We start from the raw sequence: 24,796 nt of genomic DNA, 5'->3' as shown, positions 1-24,796 counted from the left end.
GTTGCGGGCAATGGAGCAGGAGCTGCCGGAAATCAGCGCAGCCCCCTGACGACTCAGAAAGCACCGAGCGGGAGGAAGGGAGGTGACGCTACTCCCGCCGCAGCAGCAGGAAGTGCAGAGGCGGCCCCAGGGAAATCAAAAGTGAGGGATCAGTGTCCAAGGGAAGAGGCGAGCTCTGTCTCCGACAGGCAGCAAGTGATTCCTGGAATGTTTGCCGGCCGTGGGAAGACCCAGGAGAAAGGCAAAACGCTCGTTGAGGCTGTGGGAATCAATGCTGAGGCTACACCAGTGTCGGCTGCAAGCAGTGATGGTCTTACACCCCCGGCCACTGTAAGTACGGGACCTGTGCCCTTTCCACCCATATGCCTAGACCAAGGGGTAACTTTGCAGGGGGAACCCCAACGCTTGGAGGCTAACATCATGGTGGGGGAACAGGGAAGTAAGGAACTGGAACAGGTCACTAATGAAGGTCTACCTTCCAACCCTAGATCTTTTCAGGTGCAATATTTGACTGCAGGGACTCCTGAAGGAGGAGATACATTTTTCTCCCTCAATGAGGATTCTGAGCCATCCAATGCTAGTGGTAATGAGGTATCTATGCTGGAGGATTCAGAGGTGGATTCGGATAGTTTTTTATCTAATCCTAGTACACAAAAGAGTCTCCCCACTCAGACACGGCGGAATAGAAGTAAAGGGGGAAAAAATCCTGTATGCAAGGCAAACTGATTCCGATCAAAGCCAATCTTGACAACTAAAATGGGACTATTCCACTACGCATTTTGAAATTGATGATGAGTTGGCACTAGACGAAGTCTGCTACTGTTGTCCCCCTCGATGGATCTTACATACTCCACTCTCAAGCAGATACAATCTGAGGCTCGACAGGAGCATAAGAGGGCTCATCATGCAACTAAGTGGATACAAGGTGCCATCCGGAAAATAAATAAAACCTGCACAGAAATTACCGAAAGAACAACAGTATTGGAAGAGCGAGTGGTGACACTAGAGACAGGAGCAGAGAGTATCACCCAACAAGTTACATCAAACAAATCCAGGATGACGGATTCATGTGGAAGCTCGAAGATTTCGAGAATCGCCAGAGGCGTAACAATCTAAGGCTACTGCGTATTCCAGAAAATGCGGAAGGTGAAGACATCAGAGGGTTTGTGCTGCGATTGCTGAAGGGCGGCTTTCCCGAACTGGCACATTGGGATTGGGATACAGAAGTACTGCGCGTACATCGTTTTCCACTCATGCTGAAAAGAAGGAAGGGGTCAGACTGAATGGAACGATAAACCCAGAGCTAAATTAATTTTCAGCAACTTTTTGCTATGACAAGCAATTTTGTATAAGGCGCGTCCTGAAGCAAGGCGTTCAGCGGAGGGTCACTCCTTTTTTGTCAGGCCAGACTTCTGCCACGCTACTGTGGAAAGGAGGTGGAGGTTACGTCAGCTTATTACTCCCTTTCAGAAGGCTGGCTGTGAGGTGTATTTGTTGAGCCCTGCCCACCTCAAGGTCATCTATCGGGGAAACACAAAGGTTTTTTATACAAGCACAGGATTTTCTACGGGAGATATCATGAGCCTCAAACGATAAGGACTCTCTAGGCTGATGTACTCGGACAATAATCACATTTATTCTCTGTTGTTCACGTAGTTGAGCTTGATGGGTGGTGGTGGGAAGCAGCATCATGCAGGAGGCATCATAAGGGTCTTTGGACCTTTTTTGCCGCAAGGTAGGGTGGGTGGAGGGAGCCTGGGGCGGGGATCCTTTTGGGGGGGGGCTGGTCCATTGGGCAGAAGTAGATGTAATGGCATGGAGACTATGTAGAATGTTAGGTAATTTTTCATTTAAGACAATTGAGAATGTAGTAAATGGCAAGGGGTAAGCTAAGAATTGCATCTGTTAATATATGCAGTTTGAACTGTCCGTGTAAAAAACGCAGGCTCAACGAAGATATCCAGCATCTCAATGTGGATATAGTATGTCTACAATAGCACATATCGAAGCGGGGAGACAAAAGGTGGAAGAATTAGCAGGCTATCAGCTAGTTTCCTTCACAACCCAAGGCACACGCACAAAAGGGGTAGCCATCATGGCTCGTAGAAAAACGTTTAGTTTCCCACGCTCTAAAGCAGATCACCGGGGTAAATGGGTTATTACTCTATGCAATATGGATAATTATTCCTTTACCCTTTGCTCGGTCTATGGCTCAGTGCTCGATGATCCAGCCCTTTTAAACAGGTTAAATTTGGAACTTGTTGGGTGGCCACTGCCTTTAATCATTTTCTGTAATTTGAATTTGAATCTGAGTGCCAACACTATGAAGCTTGGGTCTAATCTATACAGAGGTCATAAACCCAAAGTCTTTAAATCTTTGCGGAATCTATGTTTGACTCATGGTCTTATTGATGCCTGGGCCGTCCAAGAACCCCATGACTCTGGCTTTACTTTTTTTATCTGCCCCACATCAGACACATGCCAGGCTTGATTATTTCTTTGTGTCCCAGGGTCTTTCGATTAACTGCCGATTTTTAAATTTCCTCGGGCCAGGTCTGACCATAACCCGTTAGTCCTTGAGATTCCACTTCAAGTCTCAAAAAGGGAGGTACCACGGTGGACTTTTGATAGAGCACTCCTCTATGATCAGGAGTACATCGCACACATGAGAGTATGGATTCCTAGATTTATATCCGAGAACATGGATATTGTATGGGACGCTCTGAAAGCTGGGATAAGGGGGGAAACCTCAAGGTGAAGGCTAGTGGTCTCAACACATAGGTAAACTCTATTTACTGGAGCTCTATGACAAATTAGGTGATGCAGAGACACAATTGGTAGAAGTTATTATGATTGGGGGAGATGTGGGCCAGGTACAAATCTGGGTAGCATTAGCTAAATCTAAAATCTTAGAAGTTTCAACAAAGAAAGCGGCAGGGAAATACGCAGCGTGGATATCCAAAATGTATGAATGCAGTGAGAGAGTGGGACATTTGCTTACTGTACGCACTAGACTAAGGGCGACACAGGGAGCAATTCTTGCAATTGACGATCCTCAAGTTGGGCTATTTCGGAGGGAGGAAAGAGAAACACTAGAGGTACCCATTATGGCTGAAGAAGTCGCGGATGTCATCAGCTCTTTGGCTAATGGGAAGGCGGCGGGCACCGATTCTATTCAAGGGGAATTCTATAAAAAACTGGCTCCCTGTTTATTAGAATTAATGGTCGATGTCTTTCTAAAAGCCCAGTCTGGCCAGAGGGCACCCGACTCATGGGGATCGGCCAACATTGTGGTCTTTCCCAAAAAAGGGAAATCGGTTAAGGAGCTGGGGTCGCATATCAGTCTTTAAAGTTAATCAACAGTGATGTAAAGGTTTATGCCAAGATTCTGGCAAATCGACTAGCCGCAGTGATTAAGAAATTGGTTTCACCCACTCAACATGGGTTTGTAGGGGCATAATTGATCATATTCAGAGGGTGATTGCTCTCTTTGATGCGGCAGGGATTACGGGAGACCCTATCAAACTTATCCTGCTAGATGCGGAGAAAGCCTTTGATAGGGTCTCCTGGCCGTTTTTATGGGCAACACTCGAGAGTAGAGGACTTGGTACTGGCTTCATTAAGGCTATCTCAATAATGTACAACAACCCGGTGGCCAGAATTGCTATTATGGGGGAACTGTCAGGTCCTGTGTCAATTAGTAGGGAGACGCGTCAGGGGTGCCCTTGCTCCCCCCTCTTATTTGCTTTGTATATTGACCCTCTGGTCAGGAAAATTGTGGATAATAACCAGATTTTAGCTGCACATAGCAAGGGGGGGGGAGCACTAAGATCTTGGCGTATGCCGAAGACTTAGCTATTATGACCCCTAACCCACTTGGTGCACTAGCAGAAAACGAAAAGGAGGCAGAGATTTTTGGGCATATCTCGGGATATCGACTCAATTCAAACAAAACCCTTGTTGTTGTCGGGAAGGGACTCCAGGTTAGTGACCCTCTGGTCGTACGGAAGGCAACATATCCAGGGGTCGAAATAATGGCAGATGTTTCTACGATTGTTGAAACTAACTTGGATCCATTTCTTCCAAAATTTAAAGCAGATCTAAACCGCATACACAACCTTAAGCTAAGCCTTGTGGGGAGGTATAATGTCCTTAAGACAGTGCTTTTGCCAACATTTTTATACTTTTTATGGCAATTCCGCTGGCCATCAATTATACTTGGTTTAACACTATGAACCAGTTGTTTACTAAATTTCATTGGTGGGTGGAAATGACCCTTTTTAGGGGCCCACCGGTGCAGGGGTTCACCTTTGTCTGTCCACGGGTCCCTAAACCAACAAAGAAGAGATTGGCACTGAAGCTGGAATTCAAAATAACAAGTTTATTCACTCATGAGTGAGACCATGTCCATACAACACCCTCAAGTGTTCCAGGAGGTAGTGACTTGAATACACAGACCACGGGCCTGTTATACTGAGTTTTCTGCACTGGTAAGCATGTGGTTACAAATAGAAGGTACAGGCCTACACAAGAATAACTACCGACAAACATGGTCAAATGGGAAATCACGTAGTCAGCAAAGTGGGAGGGGGAACAGGAGTGCTGGTAGCACTAAGAGATTGACAGTTAAATCTGAGACGAGGTGTTCTGGCAGCTACAAACTCTTTAGCATGCATATTGCTTTTACCTGAGTCAGGAAGTTAACTAAAATAGACAGCGCAGGCAGGGAAAAAAGATGAGCAGCAAAGGATGGAAGAATTACATAGCTGACAAAATGGATGCCACAAACAAGATGGCTTCATCCTATGCTAACAGATTCTCTGCGATTTCCACATACGGCCCTCTTAGCATTAGCTGAAGACATCGCTATGCAATAGAAGAAACATGAAAGTTATCACATATATCTATTAACATCAGTTTTCTTATTTCTTGGTCAGTTACTAGTCGGCCATTTACATTCTGAACATTTCGTTTAGCTGGTATACATGAGGTACAGGTAGAAGCACAAAGGGAACAAAGCATCCGGCCACATTGTATACATAAGCAGCAGGAAAAAAGGATCGCAACAAATATACATAGGGTTGATAATAGTTTCCAGCCCCAAGCAGTAAATATTGTCCATAGCCATCCAGTTAAAGTCCATGCTCCTGAATCCTGATGGATTTCAGTGGCTATTTTATGCAGCTTTGAAATTGCCTCAAAAACTGAAGGGGCATGGTCAGGGATATAGACACAGCAACTGCTCCCGATGATGCGGCATGCTCCACCACGGTCCGCAAGGACCACATCGAGGACCATCCTGTTTTGGAGCGCCACAATACTCGCAATTTGCAGTTCTTCCATGAGATTTCCAAGGGCCATAGCTGTCTGATTGGTTACAGCCTCCACAACACGTGTCATGTGTCTGATCTTTCTGCTGTTTAAGTCCACACCAATGAAGAAGAACAGTCCCAAATTAAAGTCAACATATTAATGCAGTGCAGTATCAGTCTGACCCACCTCATCATGATTTATTGTTCTCTTTGATCGGCTCTTAGAAATGTTGTTGTACAGTTTATAGTCTTTGTGGTAGGATGCAGGAGCCAAAAACACAGGTGGTAGCAAAAAGGACACATAACAGCTCCCAGACCACCCAATAGGTAGGTGGTAATACCCTTTACTTCCACAAATGAAATAGGTGTTATGTGATGACAAAAAACTGCTATTGTTTATTTCAGTAATGTTCAGTGTTCGAATACAGTTACTTTTTCCCACTGGGATGCTACCTATACTGCTTACACAAAGATCTGCTCGAGCTCTAGTAACAGCATTAACAGGAGGCCCATTGCCTTTGACTGTCCGAGTGTTGGAGAAAACATAGCGTGTGGAGGCATTTCCTCTGTGATATTCCTACATTTCCCATTTAGTTCCTATAGCTTGCAGATCTCCTTCCTCATCAGGATAGCAGACTTTATTTAGCTGAGCACTGAGTCCTCCTACACCAGCATCAGTGATATTAGCAATTTGAGAAGCCCATAACAGTGCAAACCAGGCTCTGCAGGAGCCGTTATGTGAAAATGGCAAGGGAATGAAAGGCGTTCCTCCCTTTTTCTGATGATCTGGCATCATTCCACACACCCAACAGTTGGTGATGTTCGTAGTATTGTGGGTGTGATGCAACATTTGAATGAACGTATTATTGAGGTAGGACATCCTGCGCTGCTGCTCATGATAGGGACGAGTGAAATAGTGGTGCTCAATGGGGACAGGAGTAGTAGCAGTCAGTAGGTTTCGAGCAGGAGTTACTCCCTCTACAACCCATGTGATTGTAGCAATCAGAACAATAATTGAAGTGAGTCCAATAATAAACATAGTCTTTCGATCACAAAGTCTTGCTGCAATCGATTTCTTCTCCGTAGGCATGTTCATCTCGATGTTGAACAACAAAACAGATAACACACTAAGGTCCTGGGCAGACGTTGGTTTCTTCACTGAGGTTGAGACAAGTAATCACTACTAGAAGACCCCCCTTTGCTACTCAGGCTTTCACTACCCAGGACAGTGACTCAACCAATCTCTTTCAGCAACGAAGTGTCTCTCTTCCGGGGTCGCAGCTGATATCGCGATGTACCAGGGATCGTGTGGTCCGGGAAGACTTCCTCAGGTTCTTCAGGTGACGTGGCTTGTCCTTTCTCTGTGTCCAGGATGTCGCGATGATCCACCAACACAGCTGGGCTCACTAGGTCATGAGGAACCCGCCGACAGTGGGTGGCATGGACCCAGGTCTTCCGGTTGGTTACTCGCACCCGAGTCCTGGTAGCCAAGAGCACCTGCTCAGGGCCGCACCACCTCTGGGCTAGGGAGCTGGCTCTCTGGAAGGACTTCGTCACCACGTAGTCTCCAGGCCGTAGATCATGGCCCTCACCCTGCGACCTGTCTGGAAGCGTTTCCCGAACCTGTTGATAAATAGAAGACAAACTGTCAGTCAACTGAGACAAATAGTCGTTCATCAATACAAAAGGTACATCATGTCTAGGGCGTGGCTTAGGAATCCCCCAAATATTCATTGGCCTCCCGAACACCATCTCATATGGTGTGAGGCCAGATCGTGTATTTGGTATTGATCTAATGCATAGTAATGCCAAGGGCAGTGCATCAGGCTATTTCAGAGATGTGGAAGTTTGTATTTTGGCCAACTTAAGTTTGAGGGTAGAATTGTATTGTTCCACAAGCCCTGCTGACTGTGGGTGAAAAGCAGCTTGGAACGTCTTCTTAGTTCCCAATCCTTTCATGAGGTAATCAACAACTTGCCCAATGAAATGGGGTCCGTTGTCATTCCACAAAACTCGGCAAATGCCAAATCTAGGGAAAAACTCTTTTAGGAGCACCTTTGCTGTAGTAAGAGCTGTATTATCTTTTGTAGCGTATGCCTCTATCCATTTACTGAAGGCACGTACCACCACTAAGACATACTTTAGATTATTACAGCGTTCAAGCTGGATATAATCCATTTGCAGAACCTCAAAAGGTGCAGTAGGTATTGCAAACCCTCCTGTTGGAGTTTGTGTTCCCTTTCCAGGATTATACTGGAGACCAATCAGACAAGACTGGACTATCTTTTTAGCTGTGCCGGCAATATCTGGATGATCCCAAACTTGCATAAGTAGCTTTGCTATTGAGGATGCTCCAACATGTGCCGGCCCATGTGCCATGTGAATCATGGGTTGTAAATAGGCTGCAGGTAATTTCCACTTCGTCAAGTCTTTATTCCTCTAACAGCCCTCATCATCCAATGTTCCCTCCTTAGACCATTGGTCTAATTCTTCAGCAGAGGCAGATCGTTGCATGTCCAGCACCTCTTGCCAAGCTTGTGACTTGACCACATAAATAGATGTAGTACTTCGCTGCATTGCAGTCTCATGGGCTGTGTGATCCGCAAAGGCATTGCCTTGCCCTATTTTATCAGTCACTTTCTTGTGTGCCCTACACTTAACAATCGCTACTTTCTTAGGATATGTCAAGGCAGTAAGGAGGTTATGTACTAATTCCCCATGCACTATTTGTGTTCCATGTGAAGTAAGAAAGCCTCTTTCCTTCCAGAGTTGCCCAAAATCATGAGCCACTCCAAAAGCATATCGGCTATCGGTGTAGATGTTAACAAACAGATCTGCGCTAAGCTCACATGTTCTTGTTAGCCCAATCAACTCAGCTGCCTGAGCTGACTTTTGTGGGATGCGAGCTGTCTCAACTACTGTTTGAAGTGTTGTAATTGCATACGCAGCAGAAGTCGTGACATCGGGCATCTTCAAACAGGATCCGTCAACCCACAATTCCCCATCAAAACTAGAAAGGGGCGTATCTTGTAGGTCAACACGATCCTTTGTTTGTTCTTCAGTGAGGGATATACAATCATGTGACTCTTGTGATTGGGACTGAGTAGTTGGAAATGGCAATAGTGTAGCAGGATTCAAAGTCGAACATCTTTTCAGTGTGATATGAGGGGCCAAAAGTGTCAATTCTTAGCCTGTCAAGCAAGCATTAGTCAAATGTTGTGTTTTTGTTTGATTTAAAAGGGCGTCAACTGAATGGGGCACTAGCACAAGCAATCTATGTGACAAGACTATTCCCTCACTTTGACGTATGGACACAGCTGTCGCTGCCACTGCTCGAAAACACCCAGCCAACGCACGAGCGACTGGATCAAGGACAGCTGAAAAATAGGCACAAGGACACTGCTTATCACCATGTATCTGGGTTAAAACCGAGAACGCGCAACCGTCCCTCTCGTGTACATAGAGTGTAAAGGCTTTAGTGTAGTCTGGAGTTCCTAATACTGGTGCAGAACAAAGAGCTTGACGTAACTGTTGGAAAGCATTCTGGCATTCAGTAGTCTATGGGGGAGGCATCGGAGTGTCTTTAGTCAAAAGGGCCAACAAGGGTTTAACAATGTAAGAAAAGCTAAGGATCCACTGCCTTCAGAAGGAAGTAAGACCAATCAGTGCACGAACATCCTTCTGAGATCAATCCACTCCGGTTCCCCTTCTGACTCCCTCCCACACCACATCTTCAACAAAGCCAGCAAGTGCATCGCACCCCACCTGCACAAAATCATCAACCTCTCCTTCGAGACCGCCACCTTCCCTGAGAACTGGAAGCACACAGAGATCAACGCCCTACTGAAGAAACCCAAAGCAGACCCAAGCGGCCTCAAAAACTTCCGGCCCATCTCCTTGCTCCCGTTCCCTCCTAAGGTCATCGAGAAGATAGTAAACACCCAGCTCACGCGACACCTTGAAGACAACAACACCCTAGACCCATCACAATCAGGATTCTGCAGCAACCACAGCACAGAGACCGCCCTCATCGCCGCCACAGACGACATCAGGATCCTGCTAGACAACGGCGAGACGGCGGCCCTCATCCTCCTAGACCTCTCCACCGCCTTCGACACAGTCTGCCATCGCACACTACGCACGCGCCTCCACGACGCAGGGATCCGAAACAAGGCCCTGGACTGGACCACTTCCTTCCTCTCTGGCAGAACTCAGAGAGTCCGCCTCCCCCCGTTCCGCTCCGAGGCCTTCAAGATCATCCACGGCGTCCCACAGGGATCCTCCCTCAGCCAGACGCTGTTCAACATCTACATGGCACCACTAGCACGCATCACCCGACAACACAACCTCAACATAATCTCCTACGCCGACGACACTCAGCTGATCCTCTCCCTCACCAAGGACCCCCTCACCGCCAAATCCAACCTCCACCAGGGAATGAAGGCCGTCGCCGACTGGATGGAGGACAACTGCCTCAAACTGAACACAGACAAAATGGAAATCCTCATTCTCGGGTCCAACCCCTCCGCTTGGGACGACTCTTGGTGACCCACATCACTGGGGCCCCCCCAGCCCCCACCGACCACGCACGCAACATGGGAGTCATCCTCGACTCGAAACTCTCTATGACCAAACAAGTCAACGCAGTCTCCTCCACCTGTTTCAACACCTTCCGCATGCTCCGCAAGATCTTCAGATGGATTCCGACAAACACGAGGAAAACAGTCACCCAGGCCCTGGTCAGCAGCAGGCTCGACTACGGAAATGCCCTCTACGCCGGAACCTCGTCCAAGCTCATCAGCAGACTACAGAGAATCCAGAATGCCTCTGCACGCCTGATCCTCGACGTCCCGCGCCGCGACCACATCACCTCCCACCTGAAGAACCTGCACTGGCTCCCCGTCGACAAAAGAATCTCCTTCAAGTTCCAGATCCATGCACACAAGGCACTCCACAAAACCAGCCCAGCCTATCTCAACAGCCGACTCTCCTTCCACGTACCCAACAGAAAGCTCCGCAAAGCTGACCACGCCCTGGCCAAGGTCCCACGCATCCGGAGAACTACTTCCGGAGGCAGATCCTTCTCCCATCGCGCCGCCAAGACCTGGAACACCCTCCCCTTCCACCTACGTCAAACCGAAGACCTGCTGACCTTCAGGAGACAACTCAAGACCTGGCTCTTTGACCACTAACAGCTCCCCCCCCCCCACCACCGCCTTGAAACCCGTCCGGGTATGTAGTGCGCTTTACAAGTTATATGATTGATTGATTGATTGAGTATGGGTCACAGGCATGTATAAAATAGCTTGAATGTGGTCTGGTGTGAATGCACGTCCCTCCTTAGACAGGAGGTGACCTAAGTGGGTAACCTGCTGTCTACAATACTGCACTTTCTTCACAGAGACTTTGTGATGATGAGATGCAAGAAATGATAGTAATAACAGAGTTCCTTCTTCACTCTGTTCAGGGGTATCAGCAGCCAACAAGATGTCATCGACATATTGAATAAGAGCCACCTTTCGGTACAGGGAAAGAATCAAGCTGTCTTTTCAATGCCTGGCTATAAATGCTAGGACTCTCTGTATACCCTTGTGGAGCTCTACAAAATCTGAATGAGCGATTATTCAAAGTGAAGCCGAACAAATAACGCCTGTCAGGATGAATAGGTATAGAGAAGAAAGCATTCTTCAAATTGATCACACTGAATGTAGTTTCAGTAGGAGGACCATAGTAAGAAGTATTGGGATGTCAGAGACTACTGGATATTGGGGCACTACTATCTTGTTGACCTTTCTCAAGTCAATAATAAATCTATAAACCTTAGTATCAGTGTCTTTTTTCAAAATGGGAAGAATAGGGCTATTACACATATTGTAAGGAACGTCTTCCACAACTCCCACTCTGATCAAATCCTGAACAATATGTATCAATGCTTCTTCAACTTCTCGAGAGATTTTATATTGGAGCAATTGAGGCAACAAAGCACCGTCCTTCACTTGAATATGTACTGGTGGGATAACCATTTGACCCACATCGGTGTCTGATGTAGCCCACAAGGTACTAGGTAGTGATGACAAAGCAATATCCTCTTTAATAAGACAAGACCTCTCAACCATTGGATAGTTGTTGTTTAAAATAACACGCACACCTTCTGGGAAGCAACGCATTGTAGCAAGAAAATGTTTAAGCATGTCGATACCCACAATGTTATCCGGTGTGTTAGGGGAAAGCAGAAATGGACATGTTGCAGTGAATTTATCAAGACTAAATGCAAATGGTTGTGACATTGGGTTAAGGGAAGGTGTCCCATCAAATCCAATCGATGTTATCGTTGTGCCAGACAGGGGAGCCCTAGGAACCAATTGTTTAGACAGAGAGCAACGAGTAGCTCCTGTATCAACCAGAAAGCGATCAGTAGAACCCAAGACTTTTGCATCGACATAGGGACCCCTCTGATCTACTGGGACCTCAACCGGTTCCTTACCCCATCCTAGGCATTACTATGCATAATCAGAATCCATCAGCCGAATAATCAGACATTTGGTATTGGTTTTGCCTATCAAAGGTATTAAAAGAATTCGGATTGTGTTCAACTGCCTCTATTCTGGTACGATTATCCATGCCTCCCCATTTCCTGTGTTCCCTGGGCGGCCTCTCATACTTCCTCTACCCCGCTGATACTGCTGACCTTGCAAATGGGGGCACTCGGAACGCTAATGTCCAATCTCTTTACAATACGCACACTGATCAGAAGACAGAGTTGCTCGAGGGAAAGGGGGTACACCAGGGCGATACATCACAGGTCCACCTCTACCACTGCCTCTAAATGATGGACCATAGACTTGAGCCAACATAACTTTCGTTTTTAAATCCTTAACCTTTTTATCCTCCTAGCCTTTTGCTTCCAATTCTTGAGGCTCATAATACTGGGCCATAGTCAAAAGGGAGACAGGGGAAGACGCAGTCCATGAACTCTCACTGGCCTTTAGGCAACTAGCTATTTCTGGCAACATGTTTGCGACAAATTTGTCTACGAACAGATGCTTACCCATGTCATCTATCAACGACTGCCCACTAAAGTCATGGAATGTCTCTTTGAATCGTGTAAAGAAATCAGAAACTAACTCATCCACTTTCTGCTTACAAGACGCTAATGTAGTGGAATCTATTTACTTAGGGGGTATAAGAGTTTTCAATTTAGTTACAATGGCTTTGGGAAGATCTAATATCACCTGTTGTGGTTTCTGCGCAGGCTCTCTATCAGCATCTATTCCCTCTAAATGCACCTAAGTATCACCATAAGCTACATTATCATCTACCATCCGAAATGATCTCCACATATCAGGGGGTAAAATATGGCCAAAAAACATGTCAATATCAGGCAACGTCATAGTGCAGGAGCTAATAGCTGCTTCTACTTCTTCATAAAAAGCGGCTGGAGTTTTGCGTGGATCAGGCAAGGCAGCTTCAAGAGCCATAACGTCTGTTCTACTCCAAGGGGTATAGACCCAATTATAAATAAAATATCCCTTCGCATTATCTGAAGCTTTGTCGTCACTTGTGCCTGCTCCCTTTGGAGGAACATACAAAGGCGCAGCTTCACGCATCGGCTTCTCAGTAACTACAGGATTACTAGTGTCTTTATCTGTCCCTGTAGCTTCTTCTTGTCACGCTGGGATCTGAACTGTTTGCTCAGCTGTAGCTTTGCCAACTGCCTTTTTCTCTTCTCATAGACGGAATGCGTCAACTCGCAATTGAACCACTCACCTAATTAGATCGGACACCTGTGAAAAAAGAAAGGTGCCATCGCTTAACTGTTTATAATCAGAATTTATATCAGATGGCTCTTGAGCACCAGAATGTTTTCTAAAGCTGGATATTATTTCACAAGTGAACGTTTCTAAAAAATATAACTGCTCTAAATCTGACCATTGCTGAACCAGTGCTAGAATATCTGGAGCGGAGGCATCCCCATAAGCTGCTTTACGAGCAGCAGATCTAAGAGTGGCCTTATGTTCAATAGTTAAAGTAGAGTGAGTTGTCCGCCCCACTTCCTTATCTTCATCTTTTTCTTCTGAAGAAGGGGCACTAGGGAATTTATACGGGGGCGGAGGTCTGTCTAACAAAATAGAATCATCTTGAGGTTTATTAAGTATGGGATAAATGGGGCGCCTAACAGGGCACTGTTAATTCACATGCTTGCCGCAAAAGGAATACAAGGTAAAGCCCTAAATTGGCTGGAGTCCTTTCTATCAAACAGATCCCAGTCCATCTGTTTAGACAACTTTACCTCTACCCCTAGAAAGATTAAATATGGAGTGCCCCAAGGGGCAGCATTGAGTCCAACATTGTTCAATGTATACGTCTCCTCATTGGCGTCGATTGGCAAGAAATGGGGCATTAATATCTGCTCCTACGCTGACGATACTCAGCTGATGGTAACCCTAAATGGGGAGAATGACGTCAAAAGTAGACTGCAAAACTGCCTGTCAGAACTATCCAACTGGATGCATGGTCATTATTTAAAACTAAATGCTGACAAGTCAGAAATTCTCCTCTTTGGCGGGACTAAACAGCTCTGGGACAACACCTGGTGGCCAATTTCCTTAGGTTCTCCACCTAACCCCACATCGTCTGCCAGAAACTTAGGAATTCAGATGGACACCACTCTATCGATGAAATGCCATGTCATCTCAATATGTGGCCATACTAAAAAGGTTGAAACGGGTCTTCCCTTGGATACCACTGGAATGCAGACAGATCCTAGTCCAGTCGCTACTAGTTAGCAGGCTGGACTATGGCAATTCTCTATTTGTGGGTATGTCGGACTACTTATTTAAAAAACTACAACTGGTCCAGAATGCTGCTGCTAAAGCTGTCTGCAATAAGAGAAAGTATGATTCAGCCACAAGCTGCCTGAGAGCCTTGCACTGGCTGCCTATGAGACAAAGAGCCACGTTTAAAATGCTATGCATCGCCCATAAAACAATACACAATACTGGCCCTTTCATTCTACGGAATAGAATTAAGTTCTATGCTCCAGCACGGAACTTACGTTCACAAGCCTCAGCCAAAGCAGCCACCACACGGATCAAGCGATCCAGGATGGGCGGACGTGCCTTCTCACACATTGCTGCTAAATGTTGGAATGATCTGCCTATCAACCTCCGACTCACGGAATCCTACTCCATCTTTAAGAAAAAACTAATAACTGCATTATTCCCCACATCAGAATAATTAATAGTCCCAGGAAACTGCCCTAGGTTTTACTGCTTAATATTGCAGCGCCGTGATATCCTGGTAGGATGAATGTTGCGCTTTACAAGTACACTTAACAATAACAATAACAATAACTGGCCAGTTACCTCTAAATGATGGTCCCTATCTTCTTTCTCTTTTATTTCTTTCATTTCCTTATTATTTAATCCCAATGCTGAGTCATAAATCGATTTGCACTGTTCTTTTCTGCTATAGCTTCTTCTCTCCTCACTCTCTCATTCACTTCTTTCTCCCACACTCGTACACAATCAAACATATCTTGTCGACTCTTTCTCTGAAACAGACACTGCTCAACATACTGAATCTTCTTAAAATCAAATGCCCCATTTACTGGCCATCGTAGATCAGGATCCTTTTTCGTATATTTGTTCCACAGTGTACTATACATTATGGAAGAAATATCATATTTAACATACATAAACCTATTAGGTGTCCCCTCTAGGGGGGCGGGCTGACTACTTTCTAGATCCATATTGGTACCTCCAAGACAGCAACACATTCTACAAAGTGTGCTAGGAGCCGTCATGCCAAAAATATTATAACAAAATATAATATTATAATCAAATAATATTTATCCCAAGTATATCAAAAGTAGAGACAAAAGTCTCCTCATTACCTGCCTTTGTTTATTGCAACAAACAAACAAACAAAAGCAGAATCTTGGCCAAGCAAATCCAAAACAAGAGTGTCGCTTCAGCGACCTTACCAAACCAAAGTCTCCAACCTCCACCTGCCAAGCTCTGGGTCGACCTAATGGTCACTGCAAAACTTATGCCAAAGGATATCTCAGTCGGGACCGGCCACCACCTGGTGGGTCAGATCGAGAAAACCGGAAAAATACGTCGGCCTGCAAAGACAAAGGGTCTCCTCGTGCAGGGTACCTCCTCTGTAGATTCCTGACCTCCATCAAGACCACTCCTTCGGACGGCCGCGTCTCCGATGAGCCCCACGAGTCAGGCACCAAACTGTGGAAATTAGCCTTTTTAGGGGCCCACAGGTGCAGGGGTTCACCCTTCACTGTCCACGGGTCCTTAAACCAACAAAGAAGAGAATGGCACTGAAGGTGGAATTCAAAATAACAAGTTTATTCACTCATGAGTGAGACTACGTCCATACAACACCCTCAAGTGTTCCAGGAGGTAGTGACTTGAATACACAGACCATGGGCCTTTTATACTGAGTTTTCTGCACTGGTAAGCATGTGGTTACAAATAGAAGGTACATGCCTACACAAGAATAACTACAGACAAACATGGTCAAATGGGAAATCACGTAGTCTGCAAAGTGGGAGGGGGAGCAGGAGTGCTTGCGGTAGCACTAAGAGATTGACAGTTGAGTCTGAGACCAGGTGTTCTGGTAGCTACAAACTCTTTAGCATGCATATTGCTTTTAGCTGAGTCAGGAAGTTAACTAAAATAGACAGCACAGGCAGGGAAAAAAGATGAGCAGCAAAGGATGGAAAAATTACATAGCTGACAAAATGGATGCCACATACAAGATGGCTTCACCTTATGCGAACAGATTATCTGCAATTTTCACAGATCCAATTGTCGCCCCTGGAGAGCGTTAAAAGTTTTGACGCTACCTAGGGACAGAGGAGGATGGGCGGTCCCTAACCTTCAGCTATACCACTGGGCTACTATATTATTTAACATAGGAAGCGTAATTAGGGCGGAACTTGATCAGGTGCAGAAGGCGGCTCTGGTATCAATTTATGATTTATTATTGGGGTCAGGGGTTAGGGGCTGGCTCTTACAGTATACTGATTTTAAGTATTACAAAAGAGTGAAGTTCAAGACGCTGATGTGTGCTTTTAAAACTTGGATATCAGTTCGAAAAAAGGCTCAGTATGGGCCTCATTGATGCTTATACCCCACTGTATGCCAATAAATTGTTCCCTAGTAAATTTAATGATGGCTTTATGAAAATATGGCATGACAAAGGTGTTAGGATGGTTGGGGACATTATGGACGAGGCAGGGGTGATTACCTTTGACACAATTAAGGACATTTTTGGGGTCGATAATAGACAATTTTTTAAATATCTCCAGATAAGAGATTTCTTAGGGAGGAAACCTGGAGGCAACAGCGGTTTCACCCGACTGACATTGGTTGAGATGTTGCTTAAAGGGTCAGGTACACTAGGTGGGATTTATAAAAAATCTAAATGACTGATGATCTACCCAAACACTGTGAACGATGGCAGGAGCGGCTACAGGTTGAAGCGGGGGATGTAGAAGATTCATTCAATATGGTCCAAACCTCTTGTATTGCTGCCAACCTCCAAGTGCAATGTTTTAAGACCTGGTTTAATCTCTATATAACACCGGAGAAGATCTCTAAATGGGGAGGAGTTGTGGGAACAGCATGCCAATGCTGCAGCTTCCTAGCAGCAGATATCGTACACATGTTCGTTTCCTGCCCCGATTTGGGTATAATTAAAAGGGAAGTTGGTACCATTCTTGAATCCCATCTGGAACAGCGAATAGAGATGACACCACAGCTGATTGTACTGGGAGTGAGTAGCCCTCACCTACCAGCTTGGGTCCAGACCTTCCTTTTTGTTGCTATGATAGTATTTCGACTCTGTTTAGCCACTCATTGGCTTGATCCTGTTCCACCTACGGGTCAACAATGGCTCGGGAGACCTTTGGCAGTTTTCAGGCTAGAGACTGCAGTATACGCTAGAAGGGGGCAGAGAGCAAGAGCCAAGGGGATGGATATCTGGACCCCTCTGATCAGATGGTCTGAAGACAGTTAGGATGACGAGAATGGGGGATAAAATAGATGCGTATTGTTTATGGCCCAACCTGTGTTTCATAATATGTGCAAAGTTATTGTTTGTCTTCACTTCTGGACAGGGCTTATTCTTTCATATCTTTCTTTTTCTGCTATTTTTATTTTTTGTTGTCTTTTTCATGCCAGTGGAAGAATGTATTTCTCTATCTCTTTTTCTTTTTTTCTTTCTTTCAAGGACCAGCCAGGGTGGGTGGGTGGTAAGATTCTTGGGGGCAAGAGTGGGTGGGAAACTTGATGCACTTGTACTTCTTTATATGCTGTATATTCTTGGTTATTAAACTCAATAAAGAACGTTAATAAAAGAAAATTAAGGCAGATTGTGAGCAAGTTCCTATTTCGCTAAAATGGTCTCCCTGAGATCTAATGCTAACCTGTGTCCCCATCACACTGGCTGGGGAAAAACACTGTTAGGTGGGGATTAGAGCAGTGTATGCTTTTGATAGGTTGGAAGGGATCTATTTTGCACTCAATTCTATGATTCTATTATATCACATCTGGTTTGTTAGCTGTATTTTATATGAAATAATCTCGAAGCCTGTTTGAGGTCCTCGTGTTCTATGGTTACTGGTGAATACCAGAATAAATGGTGTCTGTAATTGTTAATTATTTATGAGTGACTAAAAGTGTTGCAATCCTGAGAAGGATAAGCATTTGGTAGATTGTTTGCCAGGAACTGTCAGAGAGAGTGTAGATGAGCAAACAATCTATACAGGGTTTTGTGATTTTTGTGTGGATGTCTTGTCCATGGATACTTGTAAGTGGGCCTCCTATGAAAATCTTTAGCACTTGTTTATATAGTAAATCAAAATGGACGAATGTCTTCCTTGTTTACACTTTTGCCCATTGTGTACGGCATTGCTTGCCCGCCTGTTCCTCTATATATGCATAGAACCAGCATATGGTGTTTTTACTCTTTCCCAGAACACGGCATTATACTTTACCTGCCAAAAATGTGCATCGGGTGCCCCAATGTTGTGGATAGTCAGGTGGCATTCACGATATATTGGAGAATAAAATATGCTGCCTCTTATATAGTTTTCAACAATGAAGTCATAAAATTCCATGCGTCAAATGTACAAATTAATCAATATCTTTAGAAGTCTAGCAACATCCATGGCTATAATTTTAGGAGTAATTGATTTCTGTGCCTATAAAAATGGATGGCAAAAGTTTGATGAGGTGCTGAAAGGAATCCTCCTGATTTATGGTTTTGAACTTAAAAAACAAAATGATAGCCACTTTGGGCTGAAGAAGTGGAGAGAGGGAATCAGTGAGACATCAAACTAGAACAGATTAGGTATCAACCTGTTGAAGATTTTTCAAATGTCCTAAACCTGGAAGTCGTACTTTACACACAAATAAATCCATGGATGTCGTTGACCTTCTGGCTCATGTGTTTGCAGGGTTTTGGATTGTGTTGTGCTTCAATTAACAGGGCTTAATCCATGCTACTTATGTGGGTTGTGGAAGCAGTCAGAAGAATCAATAAAGGTGAATGGTTAGTGAGTACTCTTGCACTGTCACAGATCTAAAAAGCCCCTTACCAGCACTCTGTATGGTGGGACAAGTGGGTGGGATACAGGGCTCAACAAAGACACCATATGACCAAAGATTTTGAGTTATTGTGGACACCATAAGGTCAAAGAATAATTCTGCTTTCCGTAGACACACCCACATGGCGATTTACACATTTTAAGCATGACACACACTTAGTGAAGAATGGGTCAATGTACACAAAACAAGAGACTTTGATTAAGAATTTACAAGATTTACCAAGAGCATCTTGATGGACACATAACTTAAACTTCTGAGGCACTGAGCATGTGGTTGGTAAGTACATTATATCCTTACCGTGAAGGCACTGAAGGTTTCTGCGTTCTCTCCCACATCAGGTTCTTTAGATCCAATCAGAATTTTCCCATCCACATATCCAGCCGCGAATGGGTCGGCTTCACTGAACCAGGCTACACTGAGGACTGCAACTGTGGAGAAGGGCATAGTGTGAGTAACAGGAAAGAGTAGAGCTGTGAAGGGGCTCTGGCACATTTGATGTAAATTCCCTATTTGATCCTGGGCTCGTTCTAGAAAAGTTGGTTGGTGTGCATTGGGCCTTCTCCCACAAGCTTTCTGCTCTCAGGGAGTGATGGCACAGAGTGACAGTACAATGCCCTTTTATGGGAATTTAAAGGTGAAGCTATAATCCCAGCCACTACTCAAATCTGCTTTGTATTGGTACCGAGTTGTGCCATTGGAAGTGCAGAGTTAAGTATGAGGTGGTATGGGTGTAAACTTGAACTCATTATTGCAAGCGCAGAAGTAGAATAACTAAACAACTGGACATCTGAAGCTGCACATTAACATGTAAGATGTAGTTACCTATGAAGCATCTGCAGGAATCACCACTGTATTGTGAATAAACTTTTCATTCTTCAACATTCACAGTGGGTTAACAGACCCCCTCACCTATTCTGCTAGACAACACCTCAGGCTGGGAACTCCCTTAGGTTCAACTGAATGATCAGGATGGTTTGTCCTGCAGGTATGACAATAGACTAATTGAGTGATTACGAGTTTGACGGTCCATAGGACTGCCAAACCCACTGTGGCGCGGCGGCCACTGCCGCATCCGTGGTCCGACCACCGTATTTTGAGTTTGGCGGTTAGACCGCCGCAGGCCTGCTGCAACTGTCGGGAAACTGCTGTTCCCCGGCAGTGTTGCAGCGGTGTGAAGCAGTAATATTCTGGTGGTGCTATTGTGGTACCGTGTAGCATATTACAAGTTCTCACACTGTCAGTATTTTCATGGTGGTGAGCCTGCCATGAAAAGGCTGGCAGTGAGGGAACTAAAAGGCCATACATGGCCCATTGGTGCCTCAGGCCATGAGAATACATGCAGGGGTGTACATGTTGTGCCCCCCTGAGTGCATGCACCCCCTTTCTTGCATGGTATGGACTTCAAAGTCCATGCTGTGCAGGAACAGGCTTTGGCGCTCCCACTGCGGTTGCCTTTTTCAATAGCACTGCCGTGGGACCGCCAAAGGACCACCCGCCAGTCAACGATAAAACTCGTAATCTGGCTTGGGGGCGGTGGTGGACTTTGGTGGTGTAGGAGATGGGCAGCGGCGTTGCGGCCCCGCTCCCACGCTGTCGAAGTCATAATCAGGCCGTAGACACATCCAGCTTTTCTACCATATGTAAATGAAGTATGGCAGGAATAAGTGTCTTTTTCCCAACCCTTTCCTCTGTTTCGCTCACTACATATTTAGGGACAGTGCAGAGATGAAGTTGAACGCATGGTACAATACCACATTTTCCTTTTGTTCATTACTGCCAGGAGGATGCTCGCTCTTAACATTCTTTTGATTGCAAACAGCATTGTTAATACCTGTCTCTTTAATGTTATGGGTCTGTCATTCTTTCTGCAAACAATACATTTGAATGAAATAAAATGTCTGTATATTTCTTACACAACCATTTGTGACCCACTGCATACACTGTGTGAGACTTGTGGGATGAAATCACAACAAAAGACACTGTTGGTCATCTGATGCTCATCAGAAGGAGACAGAGTTAATCGTTGTTATGTTCCTAGTTAATCAAACAATGTATAAAGGCTCATTCTGTGTACTGCATAGGACACTTGTTTAAAACTGTTTTCGCCCATCTACTATAAATGAGTTTATTAAGGCACTTAAACGGTTAACAAGTAATTGCAAATATGAAGGCCAAGAAAATGAGTCACATTTACTGACCCATGTTTTTATGAAACATAAGCAGTTAAATTGAACTAAAACAGAAATAAAATACGCTGCAACAATACAAAACCCAAATCAATGAACAACAGTACCACACTGACTAATATAAGCAACACCTGAATACAACCTATATACAGGTGAGTCCAACGAATCACACAAATCTATACACAATGTAATCACTGATAAACACATAGAAGCATACAGTGATGGCTCTTCCGCCAAGGTGGAGCAGCATCGCCACACTGCTCAAAAGGAAAAATAAAATGCTAATAACTTAAAGTTATTAACATTTTATTTTTCCTATTTCAGTCAGTGGCAGAGCGGGACTGGCCAGAGTAGGGGAGGAGGGGTGGTTTGCACTCCCGAAGTGTGTTTACACTACATTACATTACACAGCCTGGTGAGGAACATGCACAGGCTCTCTGTCCCTGTCTAGGCGCCGAACCACGGTGCTCAGACCAATCACAACGCTGCATTGCAGTGTTGTGATTTGCTCAGGGAAGCTTTTGTGCCCGGGTGCTTTCCGCTTCCGGCCGGGACAGGAAGAAGGATATTGAAGAGGACGAGGACAGGGGAAGGCGGCAGCTGGATGTTTCAGGTAAGTCCTTTTTTTCCCATTCACTCTCCATCCACCCCCCTTTACCTCCACACTACTACCCCACTACCACCGTCTTTTAGCAGCAGCTTCTGACAAGCAACATTATGGGTCGTCCACCAGCAGTCATTTCATTACACAGATTTCACTGCTGATACAACATGTGATGCAGCTATTGGAAGAGCACCAAGTTTCCAATCTTCAAAGGGTAACCCTAGAAAGAAAATAAGGCCCAGACATCCCAGGAAAAGACTTAGGGGCTTATTTACTATTTTTGACGCAGGGCAGCACAGCAAGCCACTTTGTTTTGCTGCCCTGTGTCAAAAGAAAAGGGCAGGAATGCGCAATAGCCATGAGATACAGTGCATTCCTATCCTCTTCCACTTCGATTACCACAATTGGCTGCCTTGTGCCAAGGCAGGCACCCTTGCACCATGGGGCAAGGGGGTCAGTGTTGTAAGAATGATTTTTTTTGCGCAGGAAGGGACACACAAAGAAAGAGGAGAAATAAACAGCCTCATGCATCAAGCCAAAATCCAGTCGGTAAAATACCGATTCGCTAATAGCTCCCGGTATTGAGTTAAAAATACCCAATCCCAATGCATCAACCCAAAAGCAAAAATCGCTATTTAAGGAATCCTTAAATAGCGATTCCTTAAATTGCGATTGCATTTAAGGAATCCCAAATTGAGATTCCTTAATTTAAGGAATCTCAATTTGGGATTCCTTAAATGCAATGCATGAAAGTTAAAAAATTAGCGAATTCGCTAATAGGGGGAGCAAATTACCATGAAGATGAACTGCATGGTAATTTGCTAAAAGTTTGAAAAATGCACTTTTGTGCATTTTTCTAAGTTTCATGTTGCGCACACACATGCCCTTAGAGCATGTGTGTGTGCAACATATGTGCACATATCAATTTCAGGGGTGCAATAGGGTGTCATTTTGACACCCTTGCACCCTTGAAATTGCATGAGCAATTTGCGAGAACCTTCTGGTACTCGCTATTTGCTCATGCAATCTCCAATTCATTCCTATGGGCCTGGAGGCCCATAGGAATGATTGGGATGGCATTCCTTAATTGCTACTCGCAATTTGCTAGTAGCAATTAAGGAAAGTTAAGGAATCGCTATTTGAATAGCGATTCCTACATGCATAGCCTTTTGCTATTCCTTATTAGCGAATCCTTATTTTTTGCTAATAAGGAATCGCAAATGCCAATGTTGATGCATATGCCCCAAAGTTACTTCTTCTCATTATGACTTCCCTAGGGAGACTTAGGCTTTTGACCCATTCCCAGGTTTACAAATCCTTACAAATCTGGGAATGCATCAAAATCCATGGTTATGGCATGGGAACACCGACCACAACGCCCATGGACCGCCTCTTTGACACAGAGTAAGGCAACACAGCAGCTTGATCTGCTTTACCTTACTCCATATCCACAAGGCCATGAAAAGCCATGCAAAGTGGCTTTGCGTGGCCTTGAAGCTATGGGTCTGCACTCTGCACTGCCAATGCGTCAAAAACAGTGACGCACCTGCGGCATAATGGGCTTCTATATAAGCTCCACAGTCTCTTGAACATACCAGATCCTTGAGTCTTGACAATCTGTCAGCTCCGTTAGAACAACATAAATCACATCCTGCCTGCATTTTGAGAAGATCTAGAGCTACAGATTGCCATACCCCCTGTTGTCAACTTACTTGCAGTACTGCATTGTTTTTGCAACTGGCCCTTACAAGCATACCAAGAGCTTTGCGCAAGGGTTGACAAAGCCCATTAGTTAGCAAAATACTCAGCGAGGTCATGACCGTTGGGCTGAATTTAATTAACCGGTTCTTGTATTCCCTACAGACTCGCGTAGTGTGAATGCAACGAAGGACCATTTGCATGCCTTTTCTGACTTCTCTAATGTGTTAGGACTGTAGGTTGTCCAACGTAGCACTGTTCCGTCCTAGTCGCAATGCAGCGAGGGTAATATATATGTAAAATTCAGCACACCACCGATGTACAGAAGGTGTTTGGACAAATTATCGACTTAAAAATATCGGGAGAAAGAAATATTGGAAAGTAAATATTGTGACTCACAAATATCACTATGCACAAATATCAAGGACAAGAATATTGTTGTCTGAGGTAAGTAATATTGTTTGAAATCAATGTTTTAAATTTCGTTTTTTAATATTATAGTTTAAAATATGTTTTTTAAATATTTGAATTTGTTTCAGTTGATATATTGTTATGCGTTCCTATTGTTTCTGAAAATGTTATACATTTTTCGTAAGACATAGCTTGCAATTTTAAGTGATTTAGAATTTTTGTTGCATTTTTAATAGTAACTTATAGGGGTCTATTAGGATGGTGGGCGTATCGCCACCGCCCTTATGGTGGTGGCGATCCGCCTGCCATTTCGGTCCGCCCGCCTAACATTTCCCCTGCAATATTAGGATGGCGGTGGGGACCCAGGCGGATGGTAGAACCGTCCGTAAGTTTACCGCCGGTAGGCAATCCGCCCGATTGCCTACTGGGCGGAAAAGACCTGCAATATGGTGGCAGTGCCTTCCAGGCACCGTCATCCATATTACGATGATGGCGGTCTCATGCGTTTCCATGGCGGAGACTCTGCCATGGAAAGGCATGCGGAGAATGCCTTTGGGGGCCCGTTGCGGGCCCCCAGGGGTTGGGTGGCTGCACTTGGGGGTACCAATGGTACCCCCTGACATTTGCATGCACAAGGTGGCAGGCACTACGCGGTGCCTGTCACGTTGTGCATGCAAATGCACAACATGCCCTTTTAACATTGTGGTGGGTGCTGAATACAGCACAGCTCTCCACAATGTTAAATATACAGGCTGCGACCGCCATAGTGGCGGTCGCATCCTAATTGGCACAGTGGGACCGCCGCACCACTGGGGGCTGGTTCCAGCACCAGTGTCTGCCCGCCATCCTAATAGACCCCACAGTGTTGTAGAGTTGTTGGGTTAGTAGGGGATAGTGTGGGAAGTTAATTAGGTAATAATCAATTATAAAATATTAAATACATTTTATTGTATT

At 45.0% G+C, this 24,796-nt stretch overlaps 1 protein-coding gene across 7 annotated transcripts in view; it reads right to left on the bottom strand.

The window, feature by feature from the left end:
* Positions 1–24,796, bottom strand: part of LOC146863653 (putative E3 ubiquitin-protein ligase HERC1) — a 1,482,062-nt gene that overhangs the window by 360,623 nt on the left and 1,096,643 nt on the right. For all 7 annotated transcript variants that reach the window (XM_085627737.1, XM_085627739.1, XM_085627735.1 and 4 more), the window contains one exon: positions 19,241–19,371. In XM_085627737.1, the coding sequence (XP_085483863.1) occupies positions 19,241–19,371 (131 nt within the window). The remainder of the gene's footprint in view (positions 1–19,240; positions 19,372–24,796) is intronic.

Source organism: Triturus cristatus, chromosome 2_1 (genome assembly GCF_964204655.1).
Source record: "Triturus cristatus chromosome 2_1, aTriCri1.1, whole genome shotgun sequence".
Lineage (NCBI taxonomy): Eukaryota > Metazoa > Chordata > Amphibia > Caudata > Salamandridae > Triturus > Triturus cristatus.
This window is presented reverse-complemented; position numbering and strand designations above follow the sequence as displayed.